At 38.9% G+C, this 20,517-nt stretch overlaps 2 protein-coding genes across 2 annotated transcripts in view; one reads left to right on the forward strand and one right to left on the reverse strand.

The window, feature by feature from the left end:
- Positions 1–1,258: 1,258 nt before the first annotated feature.
- The window catches only part of LOC117567426 (uncharacterized), a 172,213-nt gene continuing 152,954 nt past the window's right edge, over positions 1,259–20,517 (reverse strand). The window contains exon 2 of the mRNA XM_052004147.1: positions 1,259–1,307. Within this exon, the coding sequence (XP_051860107.1) occupies positions 1,274–1,307 (34 nt within the window). The 3' untranslated portion in view covers positions 1,259–1,273. The remainder of the gene's footprint in view (positions 1,308–20,517) is intronic.
- Positions 7,022–8,795, forward strand: LOC117567423 (probable cytochrome P450 6w1). Its single transcript, XM_034247418.2, has 3 exons — positions 7,022–7,503; positions 7,559–8,347; positions 8,408–8,795. The coding sequence occupies exons 1-3, from the start codon at positions 7,042–7,044 to the stop codon at positions 8,681–8,683; spliced, it is 1,527 nt and encodes a 508-aa protein (XP_034103309.1). The 5' UTR covers positions 7,022–7,041; the 3' UTR covers positions 8,684–8,795.

Below are 20,517 nucleotides of genomic sequence, written 5' to 3' on the forward strand. Positions count from 1 at the left end.
ATCATTTATTTTGGTCAAAACTAATTTTCGAAGCAGTGAATTATTGTCATAAAACATAGTTATTCAACTAAAGCAAATATTGTAATGAATTTATCAAATTTTTAATCAATTGAAAGGATCAATTGGAAATTTAATAAATGCAGCTATGCACTTATGCATTTTCTATATCGGTTGAACATAACTTTCTGAGTTGTTTAACTTTGATTTCAAAAATATATTAGCTTTAAAAATGTTCCATTAGATTGAAGAAGACATACAAGAAGATATATGAAAAATATGTTTCAATTATATACCTATTTATTAAAATATATTCCCTATCGAATTTTATAGTTGCATGTTTTCATTGGAGGTATAGCTAGAGCACATATCTTTCAAACACCATTAGGATGTTCTAAAATGCATCACATCAATCCATCATATCCGAATCGAGAGCATTTTTGGTCCTTGCCACGCCTTAACTTGTGGCATGCAACGGATGTTAATAACACTCTTTCGTTGTGAAATGCACACACAAAAATCATACCACACGTCGCTACTCCGTAGCTCTTACCCTCGTTACCTTACACCTCATTCCTTTTTGTTCACTGCAGAACTCTCCCTTTCCCTCAGTCATCAATCTTGAGTGCTAATTGTTACGAGTTTTGCACCCCTGGCAGTGGTTGGGATGTTGCCCCTGTCTGGTTTGGACAGTTTAGTTGATTTGAGAGCTCAGCTGTTGGGAAACTGGAAACTGGTAAATTCCTCACAGCTGTGCGAATGTTCTGCGAATAGTCGTAGAACTCACAATGACAATTGCTAATTTGGCGCTGCCGTCGTTCTCATTTCTCATTTCTCTTTCTCGGCGCTATCGGTAGCTGCAATTAGGGGGCGTGTCGCTGTCCGGAAGTGCGTGACTTGCAATGGTTGACGCCCATGAGTTGTGAGGAGTGTGCGTGTGTGTGTGTTTGAGAGTGTGGGTTGGAAAATGCCTCTAAAACCAGTTGAGCAGTGGAACAAATTGAAAACACAAACAATAGAACCAATAAACATTTCATTGATGGGGCACAGCATATGCCAAAAATTCAATGAAAGTCCAGAGAGAATAGCTTCCTAAATCTCAAGCCCCCCTCGCTATATACGGAAGACTCTTTGAGGGGAGGGAGGGCTTCCAAAAATAAGTCGGATATTATTGTTCTTTACTTTACCAATAGTTTTTTGGATGCAAGAGTGAGTTAGCAGCATTATGCGCATCTCACTCTCATAATTCTCTCTTCCTATTTGACTTTGTTTGTGGTCAGAGTACAAATGTTTGTTTTGAATTTCCATACCTGAAAGGAAAGAGAATAGATTATTTCATTTTTTGTAAAGGCAAAGCGCGGGTTTGCAGAAATTGTTGTTCCATTCCATGTTCCGATTGCAACTTTCTAGCCGTTACCTGGCCAGACATCTGTGCGTCGCAATCAAAACAAGAACAATACCCCAGACTCGAACCCCCTTCCAAATCCAGGGTCATTGTTGCCCCTTCGCGACCCACCGTGGTGTAATCCCACGCAAGTCCAGGCGATTAACCGAACCGCACTGAAAATTGCAGCCGAAAAAAGAATGCAGATAACAACAACAGATAACTGGCGGGAGCAGCAGCAACAACGATGACATTAACAAAAGAGACGACGAAATGTGGGCACAAAATGTGAGTAAAACAATTCCAATTAAAAGCGATAGGCCCACAACATGGCAAAAGGGGCAATGGGGTGAGTCGGTAGGAGGGTCGAGGAGGAGGGTTGATACGGATACAAACAAAAATAAAGGAAATGCACGCATATCAAAAGGCTAAAGGCAAAGCCAAAACCAAAGCCAAAAAGTCAACATTGCAGTTACCTCAGGCTGGTGGACATATCGAGAAAGAGAGACAGCGACAGTCGTTTAGAGAGAGAGAGAGAGAGAGAGAGACAGAGAGAGAGAAAGAGAGAAGGACGAAGAGACTACTACACAAATAAATATGTGGATGAGATTAAGGTCCAAAAAACTTGTTAAAACACAGTGCACAAGTCAAAGGGTTAAGCTGGCCAAGACACGACGTAAAAAATACCCTCGAAAATGTCAAAGGAAAAAAGGGAGGAACTCCAGGAATTGGAAGTAATATAATTTGTACAGATTATATTTAAAATAAAATAATCAATATAGTAACAACAAAGATTATTAAAAAAAAAAAAAAAAAAAAATATAAAATATAAATAAATTTGTAGTTTTATTAAATCTGTCCGTTTTCGCTGGGCTGAAATGCAGCGGATTAGCTTCCTTAAAGCTGTTAGCCTGTATTAAACTAATTTATTTAAATTAGAAATTGATTACCTTAAAATTATTTAATATTTCCGAGTCGCAAATTCACTAACTTTACTCTTCCCCATTCTTTCCCTCCTAACTTTTAGTGACTGTGTTTAAGTTTTAAGGACCACATGAAAATGAATAATTCTTTGGTAAAATTTACCAAATTTTTAATATACATCATTGGACTTGCAGTTTTTTGCAGAGCATAGCATGAAACGGAAGTAGAATATACAGCACATATTCTGGGAGTAGTTGGGCAGAGGGGGAAAAGAGTCGGCGGCAACAACTGTTAAACTCCCACGATGTCAATACACTGCGCGAAATTGCGACATGGTAGAAAGAAACCACCCTAAGCATGAACTTGCAAGTCCCCCTTCCCCGAAGTAGATGCAAGAGTGTTGTAACCCCTCACAAGGTAGACTCAATGATGCTTAAGCCATAGCTGCCGTTATTGAACACTGTGTGCTCAGCGGGTGTCTTGGGGAGGAGGAAGGGAGTTGGGGTGTGGCATCGCCCACATTTGCCTGCCGTAGTGGTCAATCAGTTTACAACAATAACAACTTTTGAAGGGTTAACACGTGGTCCACATCCACACTCTCGTTCACAATCCATCCATCCTTTCGCAGCAATATGTGTGGCAGAGTGAGTGAGAGAGAGAGAGAGAGAGAGAGAGAGAGAGAGAGAGAGAGAGAGAGAGAGAGAGGTAGAGTCTATTTCGTCTGCTTTTCGGTTAGGCGTTTTGTATATTCAATTAGTTGGCTGTGTGTCCTCGAACATTTCCGTTGCCAAATAAACGAAACAGAAGCAGCCCGCGGTATTCGGTACTCTCAGTACTCAGTACTCGTCTCGCGGTACTCGTTACTTTGTGGCATAGGCGCCGCCATGTGCGGGGCTGCCCACTTGTTTGCATTTCTAATGCAATTTGTGGCTGCAACGCTTTTGTTATTGCAACATGCCACATAGCACACCCAACGTGCTGCTGGTCTGCTCCCCTTGAACCCTGACCTCAACTTGACTCGTTGCCCCATGAAAGCGCTGCCCCGAAATTGTGTGTGTGTGGCGTGTCGTGTCCATTAACACCTTTGATGGTCATAATACATATGCATTAATTTGCAATACTAAGGGAGATTCGCAGGTGATTTGGTCTGCATGTTGCAAAACTGAGGGTTATATTAGGGTTAGCATAAAATGCGGGGTGCCGTCAATAATTGCATAGAAACGAATTTGATTAACTCTCAAAAAGATGAAAGATTACAAAAGTTCTAAGCCGCCACACAAGACTGTACAGGCGAGGTTTGGACTAGCTTCCAGTTAAGGTTTAATCAGAGTAGGGTTCTCTTTAAAGATAAAACTCAATTTAAACATTAAAAAAGTATTAAATCAGTATTTATTTCTTTTTGTAATTAATATTAACAAAAAGTAACGAAATAATGTTTATTAAAATCAAATAAAACTTAAGTCCTTGATTAAGCTACGTCATTTTCATATTGATGAATTAATAACACAAAAATGCATTTGTTATTTTTATCATATTCGTATATATACAATTTGAATTGAAGAGTGAACAATCTATAATTTAATGTCCCGGGCTTACTTTTGAGATGTGTTCGCTTGATTCAAGATGTTCTTTTGATTGAAGTAGGTTTTTATATCCGCTACCCATAGGGAAGAAGGGTATTATAGCTTTAAAATATATTAATAGCTATAAAATATATACTATATATTATTGATCAGCATCAACAGCGGAGACGATCTAGCCATGTCCGTCTGTCCGAATGAATTTTAAAGCTAGAGTCGAGTTTTGGTATATACAATAATAACTATAGTAGTTGTGATTCCTGAAAATTTGGTTGCGATCAGATAAAAATTGTCGAAGTTATTAAAGAAGTACTTTTCAATGGGAAAAAACATCTACTTACTAGGGTCTTAGTTGCTTTGGCTGACAATCTGGTATATTGTGCCATATATGGTATATTTTGAATGCGATACTATATCGATATACCAAATATACCATTTAGTATATTATAGTATTATTATTATAGTATTTTATAGTATTTTTAGGAATATTTTGAGAAGAATTCCGCAATATTTTGCTTTTATTCAAAATGAGTAGCGGGTATCTCACAGTCGAGCACATTCCACTGTAGCTTTCTTACTTGTTTCTTATGTACTAAGTTGTACCAGTGTAGGTTTTTTATATTCTGACGATTTTAATAATCGGAAGTGTTTTTTTTAATTTCGTATTACTAGTTACCGCTAACATATGTTACGAAATATGATAAGAAACTATGGAAACCATATGTAAGGGTATTTAATCTCTAGCCCGCATATAACAGTTAGTTATCCTTTTCCCTAAACATTATAGTTATAGTGCTTATGGCGAACATTACCTCAAAGTGCAGCCACAAATTACACGTAACTGTAGATGAGTTGCTGGATAAGTGTTCTACCTTGGCCGGGTTATTAGAGGTTAAGGCAACTGATTGACTCTGGCAATGTCAGTCAACACCCACAAGGGGCTGGCACAATGGGTTTGCTACGGTCACCTTTTTGTCTTACACATTAGTTAAAGTTTGCGGGTGGAACAGCAACAACATGAACGAAAACGACAACAACAACTGGGAACTGGCAATAACACAACAAAACACTTAAGCACAACACTTTTAATTTCGTAGTTGCCCTGAGAACTTTTGTGTAGAAAACCCCTTTTCGGATGTAGTGTCTTCTCCCCCCCCCCCCCCCCCCATATCCGGGTGGCGGGGGCGAAGACGAACTTGAAACTGATGCCCGGCACGTGGACATGACGAAGTACATGATAATGACGATGCCCGCAGGAGAGACGGAATGGTTGGTCAACAGGCAGACAGACGGATGGCGCAGACAAAACAAAACAACATTTTGGGCACAACTTGAGGGAGGCGAACGCAAAACATATTCAGCACTATTTAAATGTGATTTGTTAGAGTGCGATGTGGGGTAAGCAAATCGACCGAGAGCAAGACAGAGACAGAGAGAGAGAAGAGAGCGGAGAGGGGGCGACACACCCCGCGCGGCACGCGCACAAATTAGTGAGCAGCAGATATGAAAAGCGAGTCTCGTGCCAACTGAGAGCAACAACAACCACAAGCAAGAACAATAACAATGCGTATAATCAAAATTAACATAACAATGCAACAACAACAACAACGGTATGGAAAGTGTTGCTGCGGCATCAGGCAGAGTGAACAAAAAAATAAGCTGCTCTGAAATGAATTTGTATCGCAAGAACTTGAAATTTACTTCCCATCAGCGTCGCCTTTGTCGACGTCGTCGTCGTCGTCGTCATCGTAGTCGACCAATAACAATGCCAAGACCCACAAAGAGCTGAGCCCATAATGAAAGGGTAAGCCTCTGAGCCATCGGCCTGATCGTTGAGCCAGCCAGGCGCAGTGGTGAGGCACAGAGGGGAAGCAACGACGACGGCGGCAGCAGCCGCCAAGCGAGCCCATTAAAACGTGAAAGAGCCAAGAACATCCAGCAGTGAGCATGGTTTTTTTTGTTCGCAGTCAAACACAACATAGCACACTCACTCTCACACACATACATAGATGTGCACACACACTCATGCACACGCACTTCTACTACGATGAATGCGCGTATTCCCAGCGGGCACTTAATTTACTGCTTTGCATTGGACACATTTCATTTCATGTTTCACTTCTCAAATGTTTCCCCCAACGATAGCGTTTGAATGCGCTGTTGCCGCAATTCGTGTTTCATTCCATACATTCTGTTAAAGTACGCTGAACTCTTTAAAAATTGGAATTCTAAGTTTTCTTGCATGGACATTATTACAAAGGATAAAAAATGCTAAAATTAAAAATGAAACGAATTCTGTAGTTATGGAATCATGTCGAAATTGATCTCGGAGGATAAAATAAAAAAGATTCTACAAAATTTCAAGATTCACATTATTTTCAATATAAGATTAGTTTAATTCTTTTTTCAAGATTGCAAATATGTCAGTCTAGAAGGTAATTTTTCATGCTATGTAGTAGCTTGCAAGAAGCACTCAATATTTGCATTTGAATTTTAAATAAATAATATATAAGCTTTATTTGTTAAAAATCTAGCTTACAATATATTTTTATAAAATTACTCTCAATATTGAATCGAAATAAGAATCAAAATTGAGTATAATTTTCTGCCGACAGATGAGTAATATCTTATTAGAAAATGAGCTCAAAATGATCATTTTAATCAGTTAGAAGATTCTTGTAATACAAAATGTTTGCTGGGTATAATCCTGAACAAATTGAGATAGGCCACGAGGTACTCAATGAAAGTAATACTGACTTGGCACTTTGATAAGAAAAGTCGTAGTAATCGTACTACAAATTCAATACAAATTTGCTTTGTCATAAAGAATCGACAAATTTGTTTACCCGGCACCATGTGATTTAACGGTACAACACTTTGTATGCCCTTTTTTTTTTATTAATTTTTCATTTATTTCTTCATAGTTTTGTAAAAATGTAAACTTATTTATTATTCAATGTGTATTAATACTTGTTAACCCCAAAATATAATGAAAAATATCAGTTTATTTTCAATAAATGTACATTTTCTGAAACGTAGTACATTTTCATTTTTTTGCTGTGTCATTGCGAATCAGCAAAAGCTAAAAGATTGTATATAAGAATTCCTCAGTCTTCTCGATGCAGTTAGTCGTGTTTCTCAGTGCAAACAAACAATATGTTTACGGAGCTCTTTCTAATTTTAACAAGTGTATTTATTGCCCTATATTTTTGGCAAAAGCGACTTCACAGTTTTTGGGAACGCAATGGAGTGAAGTCCATTAAGTCCGAGCCCATACTCGGAAATTTCCGCACTTTTCTTAGTGGCAAAGTCCCATTATTCGAGCAGCTGAGCCTGTTTTATAATACACCTGGATTTGAGAACGAACCATTGATTGGTGTTAATTTGGTGAAAGGTCCGGGAGTAGTTATTCGTGATGTGGAGCTCGCTAAAACCGTGATGATCAAAAAGTTCAATTTCTTTACAAATCGATCTATGAGAACTGATCCGATTCATGACGCATTGGGTGCCAACACTCTCTTCTTCTCGCGCAATCCCGAATGGAAGAATGCAAGAAGTAAACTCACTCCGATATTTACTAGTGGCAAGATGAAGCAAATGTATCCTCTGATGTTGGAAGTAAGTAGTCCTAAGGATATCTGCCAAACATCAATTAATTTACTCTTAATCCCAGGTAGCCAAGGAACTGGAGCAAACTGTGGAGAAAGTGTCTTCTGATTCTGCGGTTCGCATTAAGGATATTTGTGCTCGATTCACTATTGATAATATAGCAACTATAGCCTTTGGAATCAAGGCCAACACGTTGAAAGACAGGAATAGCGAGTTCTACAAGTTTAGCACAGACTTCTTTAACTTCAGCTTAATGCGCGTGATTGATAGTTTCATAATTTTCATGCTGCCCGCTTTGGCTTCCCTTGCCCGTGTCAAGATATTCTCGAAGGGCACCCGAGATTTCTTCATTCGCACCATAACATATGCTATAAATGAGCGTGAGAAATCTGGAGTTCATCGCAATGATTTGATTGACATCCTGGTTGCTATGAAACAAGAAGATGATGCTAAATCAGTAAAGTCAAAGAATTGGACTCCCGATTTGGACCATCTCGTGGCTCATGCTGCCATTTTCCAATTAGCGGGCTATGAAACTAGTTCATCCACCATGACCTTAACTCTTTATGAACTAGCACTAAATCCCGATTGCCAGGAACGCGTTCGTGCCGAGATTAAGGATTATTTTGGAGATCAGGATCACATTAGTTATGAACGGCTTCAGGAAATGCCTTATCTTGGCCAGGTTCTTAATGAGACCCTAAGGAAATATCCGGTTGCTGGGTTCGTTGAGCGAGAATGCGCCCAACCTGAGTCGGGAGAGAAGTTTACACTCAAACCTTACTATGATGTGGAGGTACCCAGTGGCACACCTTTCTATGTTCCCACCTTGGCGATTCATCGTGATGAGAAGGTAACTAATTTGTCTTCCTTTTGCAAAAATTACTAATTAAAATTGCTATGAACTTTGCAGTACTGGCCAAATCCTGACAAATATGATCCAGAGCGCTTTACGCCTGAAAATCGCAACAACATCAACATGGATGCCTATATGCCCTTTGGCATCGGTCCTCGGAGCTGCCTTGGCATGAGACTTGCTCTCCTGCAGACGAAACTGGGTTTGGCTCACTTTTTGCGCAATCACAGTGTAAATAAGTGCGACAAGACTGTCGACTCATTCAAGTTCCAAATTAACTCTCCGGTTATGTCTTCCGCAGTCGATCTTTTGGTGCAACTGCAAAAAGACTAAGATGACGTCTACAAGTTAACTGAGGATTAGTTCTTCAATAAATATATTACTACAGCAGCAACAAAATGAATGAATATTGAACTTTTATGAAAGGTAAATACCCGATTTTGCACTTTTAGTTTATGTTCCTAAAATATTGCAAAGATGCAATTTACATACAAATCGCTTAGAGGAAAAATGAAATGCAAAAACAAATCATTTCCGAAACATTTTATAATGGAAATGTAATAGTGCTTTAATAGTAACCCCGCACAATCCTATTAATGTTCCTTTCCCATATTCCCGTTGCTAAAATTAAATAGTTTTGCTCAATTCATATGAAAATTATAATTGTATTTCAGAAATCCCCTTTTTGCATTTCTATAGAAAAAAAAATATTGCCCTTTAACGAAAAAATGTTTAAGTAGCTGTCACATTGATGTTCATTGGCTGACAACCCTGGTCTCTGACATATCCATACAATTATTGCAGTTGTTTTGCTCTCATAGGCTACGCGTGCCATAATAATCATCATAATGAAAGCTGAGCATTATGATAATAATAGTGAGCCAAATGCTGTGCGCGTCATTTGGCACACATATAACATATAACATAATATAGGGTTGCTCTGTTCAGTTCAACAAGGGTTGCCTAAGCGTTTCACTCGAAAAACTCGACTGAGACTCTTTCGCTCTTCACAATGTTTTTATTTAATTTCGAAAATATTTGCGTTATTCGAGGAATGCATTTTGTTTTCTGAAATTTTAATCTTTTTCCAGCGTAAACAACTTCTGAGAGGCACAGAACAAAAAATAAAAATAATAAAAGAGGGCGCGCCTGACATGAAATGGCAAAGTCTATAGAATCATCGTATATAATCGCCGTAGTCTCTATGCCCTTGGCCAAGTGTGTGTGCGTGAAAGGTATTTCGAGTGGCTAACAATGGGATGAGTAGGATGAACATTGAGTCGAAGGTATCTCAAGTGGCCCTTTATATGAAATGCAGTAGCTTAGGAATTGCTAGTGAACTTGGCGATCTGGGAGAACATATGTTACATACATACGTCATAAACAGCTCTATAATAAAAAACATCTAAAGTAATATTTAGAAGAAACTAACACCTAAGATATTACTAATGTTGTTACATTTCTGATCGCTTAAATGGTCCTTATTGTATTGCATAGGTCAAGCGGAGAAAGAAAGGATAAGATACGGAAAGACTTTTAAGGTAATAGCAGATAAAGGAAAAAAAGGTTTCTAAATAGAACTCAAATTACAAAAAGCAAGTTCTAAAACATATTTATAATAAATATTTTAATCTCTAATGAAGGATAAGGAACTTGACATTCACTTCAAGTGAAATGCGAGAAGAATTCATCATCAAAATAGATAATCTGCGAGGGGTTCCCCAAGTTTCTAGTTCACCTGCTCTCGGTATTTATTCATTTCTCACTTTCACCCGTCCTGAAGCAAGTGCGAGTGACAGATAACTTATTTCATGAATACATCCAATCTCACACATGACGCATTCTAATGCCACAGGCCGTTCTTCATTCAACTCCATGCCCCTGCTCTATCGATTGGCTTCCAGTTGACTGCGAATGCAGTCAAAGTCGTGAATCCTTTTGTTTAAGCTGGCTTTACCTTCTCTCCATTCACACTCATTGATTCATTCGTTTCCATTTCATTGAAAAGAAAATCGGATGCGAAATCCAAATCAAAATTCAACTAATTTGCATTTTCGATTTGCATATTTACACAAAATCTACAGCCTATACGAATTCGAGTTGACTACAAAGTCGAATCGAGTTGAGCTGAGAAAGCAAACTGCATAGAAAAAGCCCCCCGAACGATGCAAATTTTGTGTCATTGAAATTAAATTGATTGCAAATACTGAAGATTGACTTGAAGTGGGCAGATCGTTCGAGTACCTGAAACAAAGGCCGAGAGCTCCAGTGTTGTTGCCTTGCCTCTTTTGATTTTTGATAACTCCGGTATACAGACGCACTGAAGGGGGTAGGAAAGTCAGGACGCATAATTGCAGTTTGTGCATCAAAGGGTTGAGTTTTGGGATTTGGACTTCTGTTTGGACCAAGGGCTGCAATTGTGCCAAATGCTATTAATGAAAATCGCAAACATAGCGTAGCCCATACTCTGAACTTTCTGCAGACGGGCGCAAGCCATGAAAAATGCCACCCTAATTTGAAATTAAGTAGCGTGCATTGAAAAGCCAATTGGGATGGGAAAAACGCAGGGAAATGGTAGACTCAAAGTGCATTGTGTGTTATTCATACAACGATGACGGCCATAATGGACTTTGTTGCTGCATCACGTGGCTACTTGAAGTCAGATCCTGCCAACTGGTTACAAACTTAAATAGCAAAGAAATTATTTCAAGGCTTTCGAGACTTAACCTGAGACTCAGAGTCTCAAACTTCTGCCTGCCAAATTGGCTTGGACTATTGGCATGAACTTTCAGTACACAACGATTGTGGATGGGGACAAACTTTGGCCACTTCGGAAATTGGCACAGCCAAATCAGTTGCGAAACAAGTTTATTGAACAATTTATCACAACAGTGAGGGGGAGAACTAGGAGGGGTGGGAGATGGTAGATGGGAGGTGGGAGGCATCGAACATGTCAAAAAAAATAAATAAAAAAATGGCAGCACGCGTCATCACAAAGTCTCCGCTTCTCCGCCTGCTCATTGCTCATGATTATGATGATGGGCATAGTGATGGTGCGCCTTTTAGTCTAGCCGAGGGTGTGTGCTCCCTAGTGGTGGGAGCTCTGTCGTGACACGAACTAGAAATTGAATGTGTAGAATAAGACTTAGAGATGCTTGTTGAACGTTAGAAGTTATAAATTTGTTACTATTATTCAGATTCTTTTTAATTGTATATTGTTGTTATTTGTCTTTCTGATTCTTTGAACAAATGAACAATCATAGTAGAGTCAGCGTTGCCAGAATCTCTGGAGAAAAAATTGCTGAATTTCAGAAAAAAAAATTGCTAAAAATTGCTAAATTTGTAGCTAATAGCATTTTTAAGTTTGAAAGTTGCAAATTAACTAAAGTAACTAAATTGCTAAACTGGCAGCACTGATTCACAGTTTCACAATTTCACAATTTGTATTTAGCTAATGAGTGAACGAACTAAGTTCGCACATAAACTATAAACAGAATCGAACTATAATGCAAATTTTATGAGTAAACCTCAAAATACATCCTATCGGTAAAAGAGCTATCGGAACTTTTGAAAAAGTGCCAAAAGTAGCCGAAGCTTTAAAAAAAAGTCCTAGATTTCTAGATAATAGCATTTCCCAAAATCTTATAGGTTTTCCAGTTTCAAAATAGCTAGATCTAGCACTAAATTATCTAAAATGGCAAGACTGAGTAGAGTATGTATTATTCTTTAATATAGTATATTTTGATTCTATAGTATATTTTAAATGTGGTGGTATAACGTTATACCAAATATTCTTTTCGAAATACTCGAAAATTGGTATCGGGTATCTCCCATTCGTGCTGTTGACTGTAGCTTTCTCATTTATTACCTGACTCTCTGATTCTAGCATTTTCGTGTCACGGGAAGCAACTTCAATTGCACCCAACTCTACAATCAACACACTCACACTCACACAAGCACAACACTCATACTCATACTCACACTCACACCCATTCAGAAAGTTGACAGGTTCTGCTTGGCGTGGCATGTGAGCTGTGACTGCACCCCCGTCCACAGTCAACCCCTAGGCCGAGGGGTTGCGCCCTTCTCTGACAGACGGCACAGTATTTACTTGACTGGGATTTTTTGCTTGCTTTGCTCGGCTTCAATGGCTGCTTAAATTCAACTAAACAAATTGGAAAATTTTGTAAAAATTGGTTTATGATGCTGACATTTGTGTGGCAACGTTTGTTGTCGTTCACGTTTTTTTTTTGTACCGAGCAACAATAACAAAACCCGAAAAAAATGCAATCAAGCGTTGCGAGCGAAAGCGACAGAAAGAGAGACACTGAGAGTAAGAGAGAGAGAGAGAGAGAGAGAGAGAGAGAGAGAGAGAGAGAGAGAGAGAGAGAGAGAGAGAGAGAGAGTGAGATATAAGGGAGAATTGGAATTTTTGGTATGGATTTGGCGAGTCACTCGTCAAGGTGCCGTGGGGTTTGGACTTTGCATGGGCAATGAGACCATCGAAAAAGGGCTTCTCCAACTTTCCAGGGAGTGAAGATTGACATTTTGTGTGATGGGTAGGGGGGAGGGGTGCCAACAGGTGCTTAGGATTTGACTGGCAAGGGGCATTAGGGATTGATTTCGGAGTTGTCATCAATAAGGAGTTGACAGCAAGTGGATGAGCAATGGAATGGAATGTGGTGCGAAAGAGAATAAAGTAAGGTATTACAGAGTGCTAACTTCAAAGGGATGGCAATAAATAGATAAACACCTCATAAAGAAGTGAGACTCTAAGGACAACCCTTATTTACAATGGATTGTTGCTAAATTCAAATTTAATTCATAGTACAGTAGTCTAATAAAAATTTAAGACAATTCAAGACATTATTTATTAAATTGAAAGTAATTCTTCTTTACTTTAATTTGATGCAATATTTGTACTTCGAGAATTTCATAAATGAAGCCATATCAAGTGTGAATTAAAAAAGAGAAGAGAGCATAAGAAAATACAGGACGACAGTCGGACGTATTATCTAAAATATAATACTTGAATTTTTGAGTTAGCCAGATTCCAAGTGTTCATTTCTTCAACTCTGGGAACTAGGAAATTCGATCCTGTAGCTTACAAATAACGAGGAACTTTTGAGAAGTGAATGCTTATGTAAATCATTGAAAATATTCAAGTTTACTTAATTCAATTTCAATTGTCTCATTAAAAATTATTGATTCTATTCTTGGATTGCATATATTTAAAATCCAATTGTGAAACTTTTTTTTACATTCGATATTTTTTGTTTGAGACTCAAAATGTAAATATAGCTTGAAGATGTTTAGCATATATATTTGACTGTTGTCCTGAGGCACTCTCAGGACTCTCAAGTCAAAGTCCAGCTATAAAGGAAATTAATTATTCTTTTATTTCAGTAGCAAAAGATTTTCAACTTAATTTCGCAATATAAATCCAATCTAAAAGCTTTAAATTACAACAACAGTAAAACAGCAACTGACGTTGGCCGAGTGCAAAGTCATTAAATTGATAAATAACCGAAAACTTTGCTCATAATCGCAGCGAAAGGAGCCAAGCACGTAAAATGTCTACAAGGATATGCAGGACTAAGAAGACGGAATAGAAGAAGAAGTAGCAGTAGATGCAGAAGAAGAAGAAGAAGAAACAACAAGGAGTAGGCAAAGCCAAACATTTATCAAAGACAAACAGCGCGCCTTCGCCATAAAATGAAACGGATCTCAGGCAAATCCAAGTCCTGCCTGTTATGTCCTGTTCCATCCTGTTGTGCTACCAAATGTTTGCTTTAACAATTTGCGGATGCCCAGCGGGGGCGTGTCGCATCACGTGGTAAGGGGTAAGACTAAGAGTGGGGGGGGGGGCTCTATGACCATAGCTGATCCATTTAAATGCCGCACATAAATTACCATATACACTCGTTGTCCTGGCTTGCCACCAGCAGAAAGTTGAGCTCGTTTCATTCCACATACACACACAGACACATACACATACATACACATATATGCATATATATATATATGTCCTGTTGGACACCTTTCTGACAGTTTCCACATTTCGACTGGACGCATCATTGAACGTATTCTCAGTGGAGGACATATTGATGTATTGGCTGAGTGCATTGAATGATTGTTCAGCCGAAAAACGAATCAAGTCAACGCGCAAATGTTACTAATAATAAAATTGAGAGTGCGAGTATTTGCCACATGTTTCTCCTTCCTCCTCCCTCTTCCCCTGCCCCATCCTCATTCCCTTTCCCTTCAGGGAGTGACAGGGTGATGGCTATGCTACTAACTTCAGCCCAGAGGCGCTTCATTACTTTAAATGCTTTACACGTACAACATTTAGGCTGGCGGACAGACGGCGACACTTTGTCTAGGCCGCGTGTTGTTGCCACATTTTGTTGTTGTTGTTGTTGTTATTGTTGCACCCTCTCCGCTAGAGGGTAACATGATTTTGGAAAACCTCATGACATTATCTCTTTAGTAATTTCTAAACATATCGAGTCAAGAATTCTGTACTTTAATTCTATTCAAGATTGTTATTTTCAAGATTGTTATTTGTAGAAAAATTTCTAAAATTCTCAAAGAAGATATTGAGTATTATTAATGTTGTTAATTATTGTTATAATTTTTGGTATATATTATCCAAAACAATGAAAGTATTCCCGATATTCGATTTAGGAATTCGTTTAAAGATAGCGTTATGAACAAACAAGGAGCTATCTTCAAATGAATCTCACAAAAATATGTAATTTTAAACTTTTTTATTTTTCGGTGAAATGAAGTACATATAACTATTACTTCCCTAAGAATTTTATATCTCATTTCTTTGGATTGACTACAGAATATCATGTCCCTTTAATTTGGCAGTGTATAGCCGCTTCGTAGATGCTTTATCTGCGTTATCTGGGTGTGCGTTTGTAGCTGAAAAACCTCATTCAAGGGCTGTAGCACTTTATTGGTGCATGTTGCCCGACCCTCACCTTACCTTTCTCCCTGCTTTGACCCAAGCGAGGCACAGCAAACGCATTTTGCACGCAATTCAATCTATTTTTCTTTTCATTCCGAATCTTTTTGTTATGTGAATCGTCTGTGGTAGACGGATACGGCGACTGATGCGAATGGATGATGTCGCTCAAGTTTTTTTCTTTCCCCGGTTTTTCCTTTTCTCTTTCTCTTTCTCTTTCTCTTTTGACGTTATCTTCAGCAGGGGGAAGTGACACGAATTGCATTCTGGAAGTTCATTTTTTCTGATTACAATGCTGCCGCAAACTGCTTTTATTGCACGTGGTTAGTTCGTTCGGGTTTAACGAAGGCTATTCGTAATCAACATAAACAATGGTGGAATATTTTATGAAGCAGTCAACATAAAATAGATTGAATAATTGAACTTTTTAGATAATGATAACATCCACATCGTATTTAAAATGAAATAGCTATCATATTACTAACTAATTTAACGACAATGAACTAACGGTCTCTAAAATTTATTTCATTTCACTGCTTTAATATTTCAAGTCTAGATTCTTCTAGCTTAAAGTAATGTTTAATGTAAATTAGAAAATCTTTCGAAAAGCTAACGAATCTTTAGTTTGCCACAAAACCCGCTATGAATGTATTATTTTTAAGTTTTTATTTATTTTCACATTTATTTTTAAATTGAATAGAAATAAACGAGTTCACTTTACAAACTAGTGAAGAAATTAGAGACCCATTAATTTGTAGAATTATGTCCTTTTAAAGACAGTGAAAGAGATGCCAATTATCACGCTCTCTGGCCTATATCTTTGAAATCCTTTCTAGAAATAGTCAGGGGTCTTTAATAATAACTATGCCCCGACATGCCACTTAAAGGCTAACAAGACTTTCGTAGAGAAAGGCTATAAAAAAAGTGTTACATGGACAATTAAGTTTTTATGAAACATTTCCGTTAGGTGGCGCTAGTGTGCTGGTGCAAAAACAAGTAAACAACATGAACACACGCACACAGACAAACAGACGGAACGAACGATTCGCTGCTGGCGCCAGACTCATTCGCATTGTTGTTGCTGCTTTGCCGGCACTGCAGGGCGACTATATGTGTGTGTGTGTGCGAATGTGGAGATGGGGATTGGCTTGTGTTGCTACAAAAACATACGCTTCACAGCGCATAAAAATTGATGTACATGTGCGAGTAAGCGTGTGTGTGTGAGGTTTTGGGCATGTTCGTGTCTGAATTTGTATTTAAATACATTTTAATTAGTATTTATTGTTTTTGTAGACGACTGGCGTTGCCATTTGGGCAAATACGCTCTTCCCACTCTTCCTGTTGTGCCCAGACGGGCACTTAACACTTGCTAAATTAGAAATGCATGAAGAACAACAACATCTACAGCGTCAGCAATAGCACACCAAAGGGTTAACTTAATCAAAAGTCACACACACACATTTATCAGACACACACATGTGTGGCTCTGTCGTCAACAGTTTGTTACTCTTTCGCTCTCCCTTACTCTTACCCAAACAAACTTCAAGCCCAATCACTGTCTTTCTTTCGGCTCTTTCGGCAAAGCAATTAACTACGCTTTGATTAACACTCGACGCCGTCGTACATCGTTGACAATGACGACGACAGCTGCTGGCAGCGGAGCCCAAGCCACAGCCCCCAACTACAATTACATATACCCAAATACAACAGAAGCAGAACAGCAGCAGCAGACGCACCAACAACAGTAGCTTAGATGTTGTCTGTTAAGTTAACAGCTGTCAATTACATTCGCTGTCTCTGTATTTTGAGCGTTGTCTGCTTGACCAGCTTAGATTGCACTGTTAAGCTAATGAAAGCGTTTCTCTGTACATGCTATGTAAATGTAAGTGTTGAAATGTATGTTGTTGTTTGCAGCCGAGTGACCACTGAGTCGCTCTTCGGCTCCGAGTTCGTCTCGGTTCGTCTGTAATTAAAGTGCAGTACGTGTTGGGCTTAGTTCGTCCCGTTTATGACTTACTCTTCATTAAGCTCTGTTACAGCTGTACTGTTGTACTGCTGCTTGCTCTTCGTTTGACTCTGCGTTTGTCGACGTTTCTGTTACTCCTGAAAATTGTTGCTGTTGCTGCTGCGTCTAGGGTTGCTTACGCTTAACAGGCGGATGTGTCGCTTTTGGTCGTAGTCCTGTAATAAGTTATGACACTTTTAACGCCCACTGTGCCGTGGGGTGGTAAACATGTGAACGTTGTATGTGCGTGCGCCTGTGTGTATATCTGAGCCACCCTCTCTTTGGTTTTTGGGCCACAAGATGTTCATTGAAGCGCATAATCGCATGTTAAATGTGTTGTAATTAAAATATTAATTTCTTCGTTTGAGCCTGCGTCACTGTCTGCTGCCTTGTGGTTTGCCTCTTGAGTAATTATAGTTTTCGTTTCGCTGTGTCACGAAACTTGACGTGAGAAGCGCGTAGAGAGGCTCACATCGTTAACAGGCTATAGATGTGTAGAAAAGTCTCATAAATATTTTCTAATTCGTTAATTAATAGCGTTAAAAGTTTGCTTAAGAAAAACTCGAATTTCTTTCTGATCTATAGTACTTTTATGTAGTAAATCGAAATATTTAAGTTTTTATATTACAAATAGAATTTTTGAATTGAGTGAATAGTATTTTTTGGTTATCTCCAACTTATACCATAAATCTTTAACTTTTTCTGTCATTCAGTTATTATTAAAATTGAAATTTATGAAATTTTAAACTCGTTTTACTTCGACTTATATTAGCCCCATTAGACAAAAGGTCTAGGAAACGAAAAAATATTTGTCCGTCCCGTCGCGTTGCATTCAACCACCCAAAACACATATATGTACAAAAGTTGTGGTGTTGTAATCGGATATAAGTCGTACTCTCTAGAGAGTTTTTCAACGGTCACAAGCTAAAATATATATGTATATTTATCGAAAGAGCGAAAGACAAGGCTAAAAAGTGAAAGACCTTTTTAGAGTCAGGAGCTCAGTCTACACATATACCCAAGTAACTAAGCCATGCATAGAATTTCGCATTTGATTATCAACACAACCAAAAAAAAAAAAGTTTTTACAAAAATTGGAAATATTTTAAATGCAGTGAAGTTTAAATACTCTAACATTATCGAGGAAGCATTGCCTTGAATTAAACAGCTAGAATAAGTTGCAAAAGGGTTTATGTTAAAGATACCTTCATTATAGCACAGACGTTATTTCGATTCGATGCGGTTAATAGACAAAAATAAATGAAAAGGCTGCTATAGTCAAAGGCAATGGCCAAGGGTTTAATGGTCTACCCCAACAAGTCCCCAAGTGACATACGCAGCCTGCGTCCGGAGTGGAATCGGAATGGATCGGGTGTTTTCAGCTGGGCGTGTGCCTTGGGGGCGTTATAAACAAAAAATTAAGCGCATACGTGAGCTGCATGCGGAGATGTGATGTGGAGCCGAGTGCTCTAAAACAAGGACCTCACACGAAACCAACCATGAACCATGAGCCATTGCATGCGTTCGTTCGTTTTGTTGTCAGACCGTCTGGTTCACGTTCCGCATCTCCCCACATCCCGCATCCTGCTACCGGTCTAACCCAAACTGGCGCATCGTTTTTTGCTCATTATGTGCATAGCAGTTTTATAACAACACAGTAAAAAAAAAAGAAAAACTGAGAAAAAAATTGATGTATAAAAACTACCCTCATGGTTTCGTATGTGCTCGTTCATGCTATTTGTTATTAAATGTATCCCGGCTTTTGAACGCATCGAATCGCATGCGAATTTCAACTGCGAATCCGACTGCGACTGCGACTGAGGTCGCTGTCTGGGCCGCATTCGTGCGTTGAGGGCACGCATTTTGTAATCGAGAGCTGACCACAGTTATATGTGAGTAACTCTTATCTGTTCGCCGGGAACATTTCACCTGTCCGCAGACGTTGTTCATTAGCGCCCCTAACGCAATTTATTTCCCCGAGAGGGAAGCTCGCTCAAGTCAACTGGAGTCAAGTCAAGTGTCAAGGCACAGGAAGTGGCGTTTTAGCACCTGCAAAACTACACCTTCTTCAACTTCACCTTCAAACTTCCAAGTTCTTTTGCTCCACGACTCCAACAAATTTGTGACAGTTAATCGGCTTCAGTCTGAAGAACTTCCTATAACTTCATTTCTCTAATTGTTCGTCAGCAAAGGCACTAGGAAAAAAAAAATTGTATTTCAATTCAATTTCAGATGCTTATCGAAACCACAGGCCCAGGGCGGGTTGTTGCCCTGGACACCCGAAATACCCTCAGAGAAATTCAATGTTGTAACTTGTACTTTGTCCAAAGAAAGCAAAAATCTATTTTCATTACGCTGACTGCCTTCAGTTTTCTTGCTTGGGTTTTTGTGGGCGATAAGCCCTGAGCCCAGACACGCGGATGCGGATGTGGAGATCAAATGGAAATAATAGTCAACCAGCTAAGCAAAGGAGTCCCCTTCTCGATATCGCTGCACGTGACCAAATTATTTTCCCTCTCCCGACAACACGTCGTCAATGTAATTTTCTCGATGTGCTCACTTCACGTATCCCTCGTTCAAGCGTCTGCCCTATTTATGTTTTATGCCCGTCGTTGTCGTTGCCTTGGCTGACTAACAATTAGCGTTTTGGCTCGGCTTATGCGCATCTATAACCATATCCATGTCCACATCGAGACGGCTGCTTCTTGTTTTGCGGCTTAATCAAAATCTATTGGCCAAATCGCTATACTCGCACTCTTCAAGCCAGGTTGTTATGTAAATCGTTATACGGCGCCTTTGTTAGTATATAAATTATGTTAATGGCATTTCGTGCCCCTTGCCACTCGCCACTTGCCACTCCACATCTTCTTCTCGAGTCTCTCGGGGCATTGGCGTGTTAAGTGTCCTATCAATTGCCGTCTGTATTTTGTGGGTTAATGAATATAAATATCTTAATAATACAGTATTACATTCGCACAGAAATATACTCGTACATATTCTTCGTGATGCGACATCAGTTGACATTCCAAGTTGATTTCATTGGAGCATTTCACACTTCAATTGTGGAATTTGATAAATTATTACCCAAGAGTTAAGAGAATGTTTTTTGTGTGAAAGCAGCAGATGATTTCAGCAATTCGCATTGCAATTATATAATTCATAATTGCCACATTATGTTTAAGTAAGTCG

This window comes from Drosophila albomicans, chromosome 3 (genome assembly GCF_009650485.2).
Source record: "Drosophila albomicans strain 15112-1751.03 chromosome 3, ASM965048v2, whole genome shotgun sequence".
In the NCBI taxonomy this organism is placed as follows: Eukaryota; Metazoa; Arthropoda; class Insecta; order Diptera; family Drosophilidae; genus Drosophila; species Drosophila albomicans.

Coding starts and splice junctions, on each gene's coding strand:
- LOC117567423 (XM_034247418.2), top strand. CDS start 7,042: ATGTTTACGGAGCTCTTTCTAATTTTAACAAGTGTATTTATTGCCCTA. Junction 7,504..7,558: donor TGTATCCTCTGATGTTGGAA/GTAAGTAGTCCT, acceptor TCTTAATCCCAG/GTAGCCAAGGAACTGGAGCA. Junction 8,348..8,407: donor CGATTCATCGTGATGAGAAG/GTAACTAATTTG, acceptor TGAACTTTGCAG/TACTGGCCAAATCCTGACAA.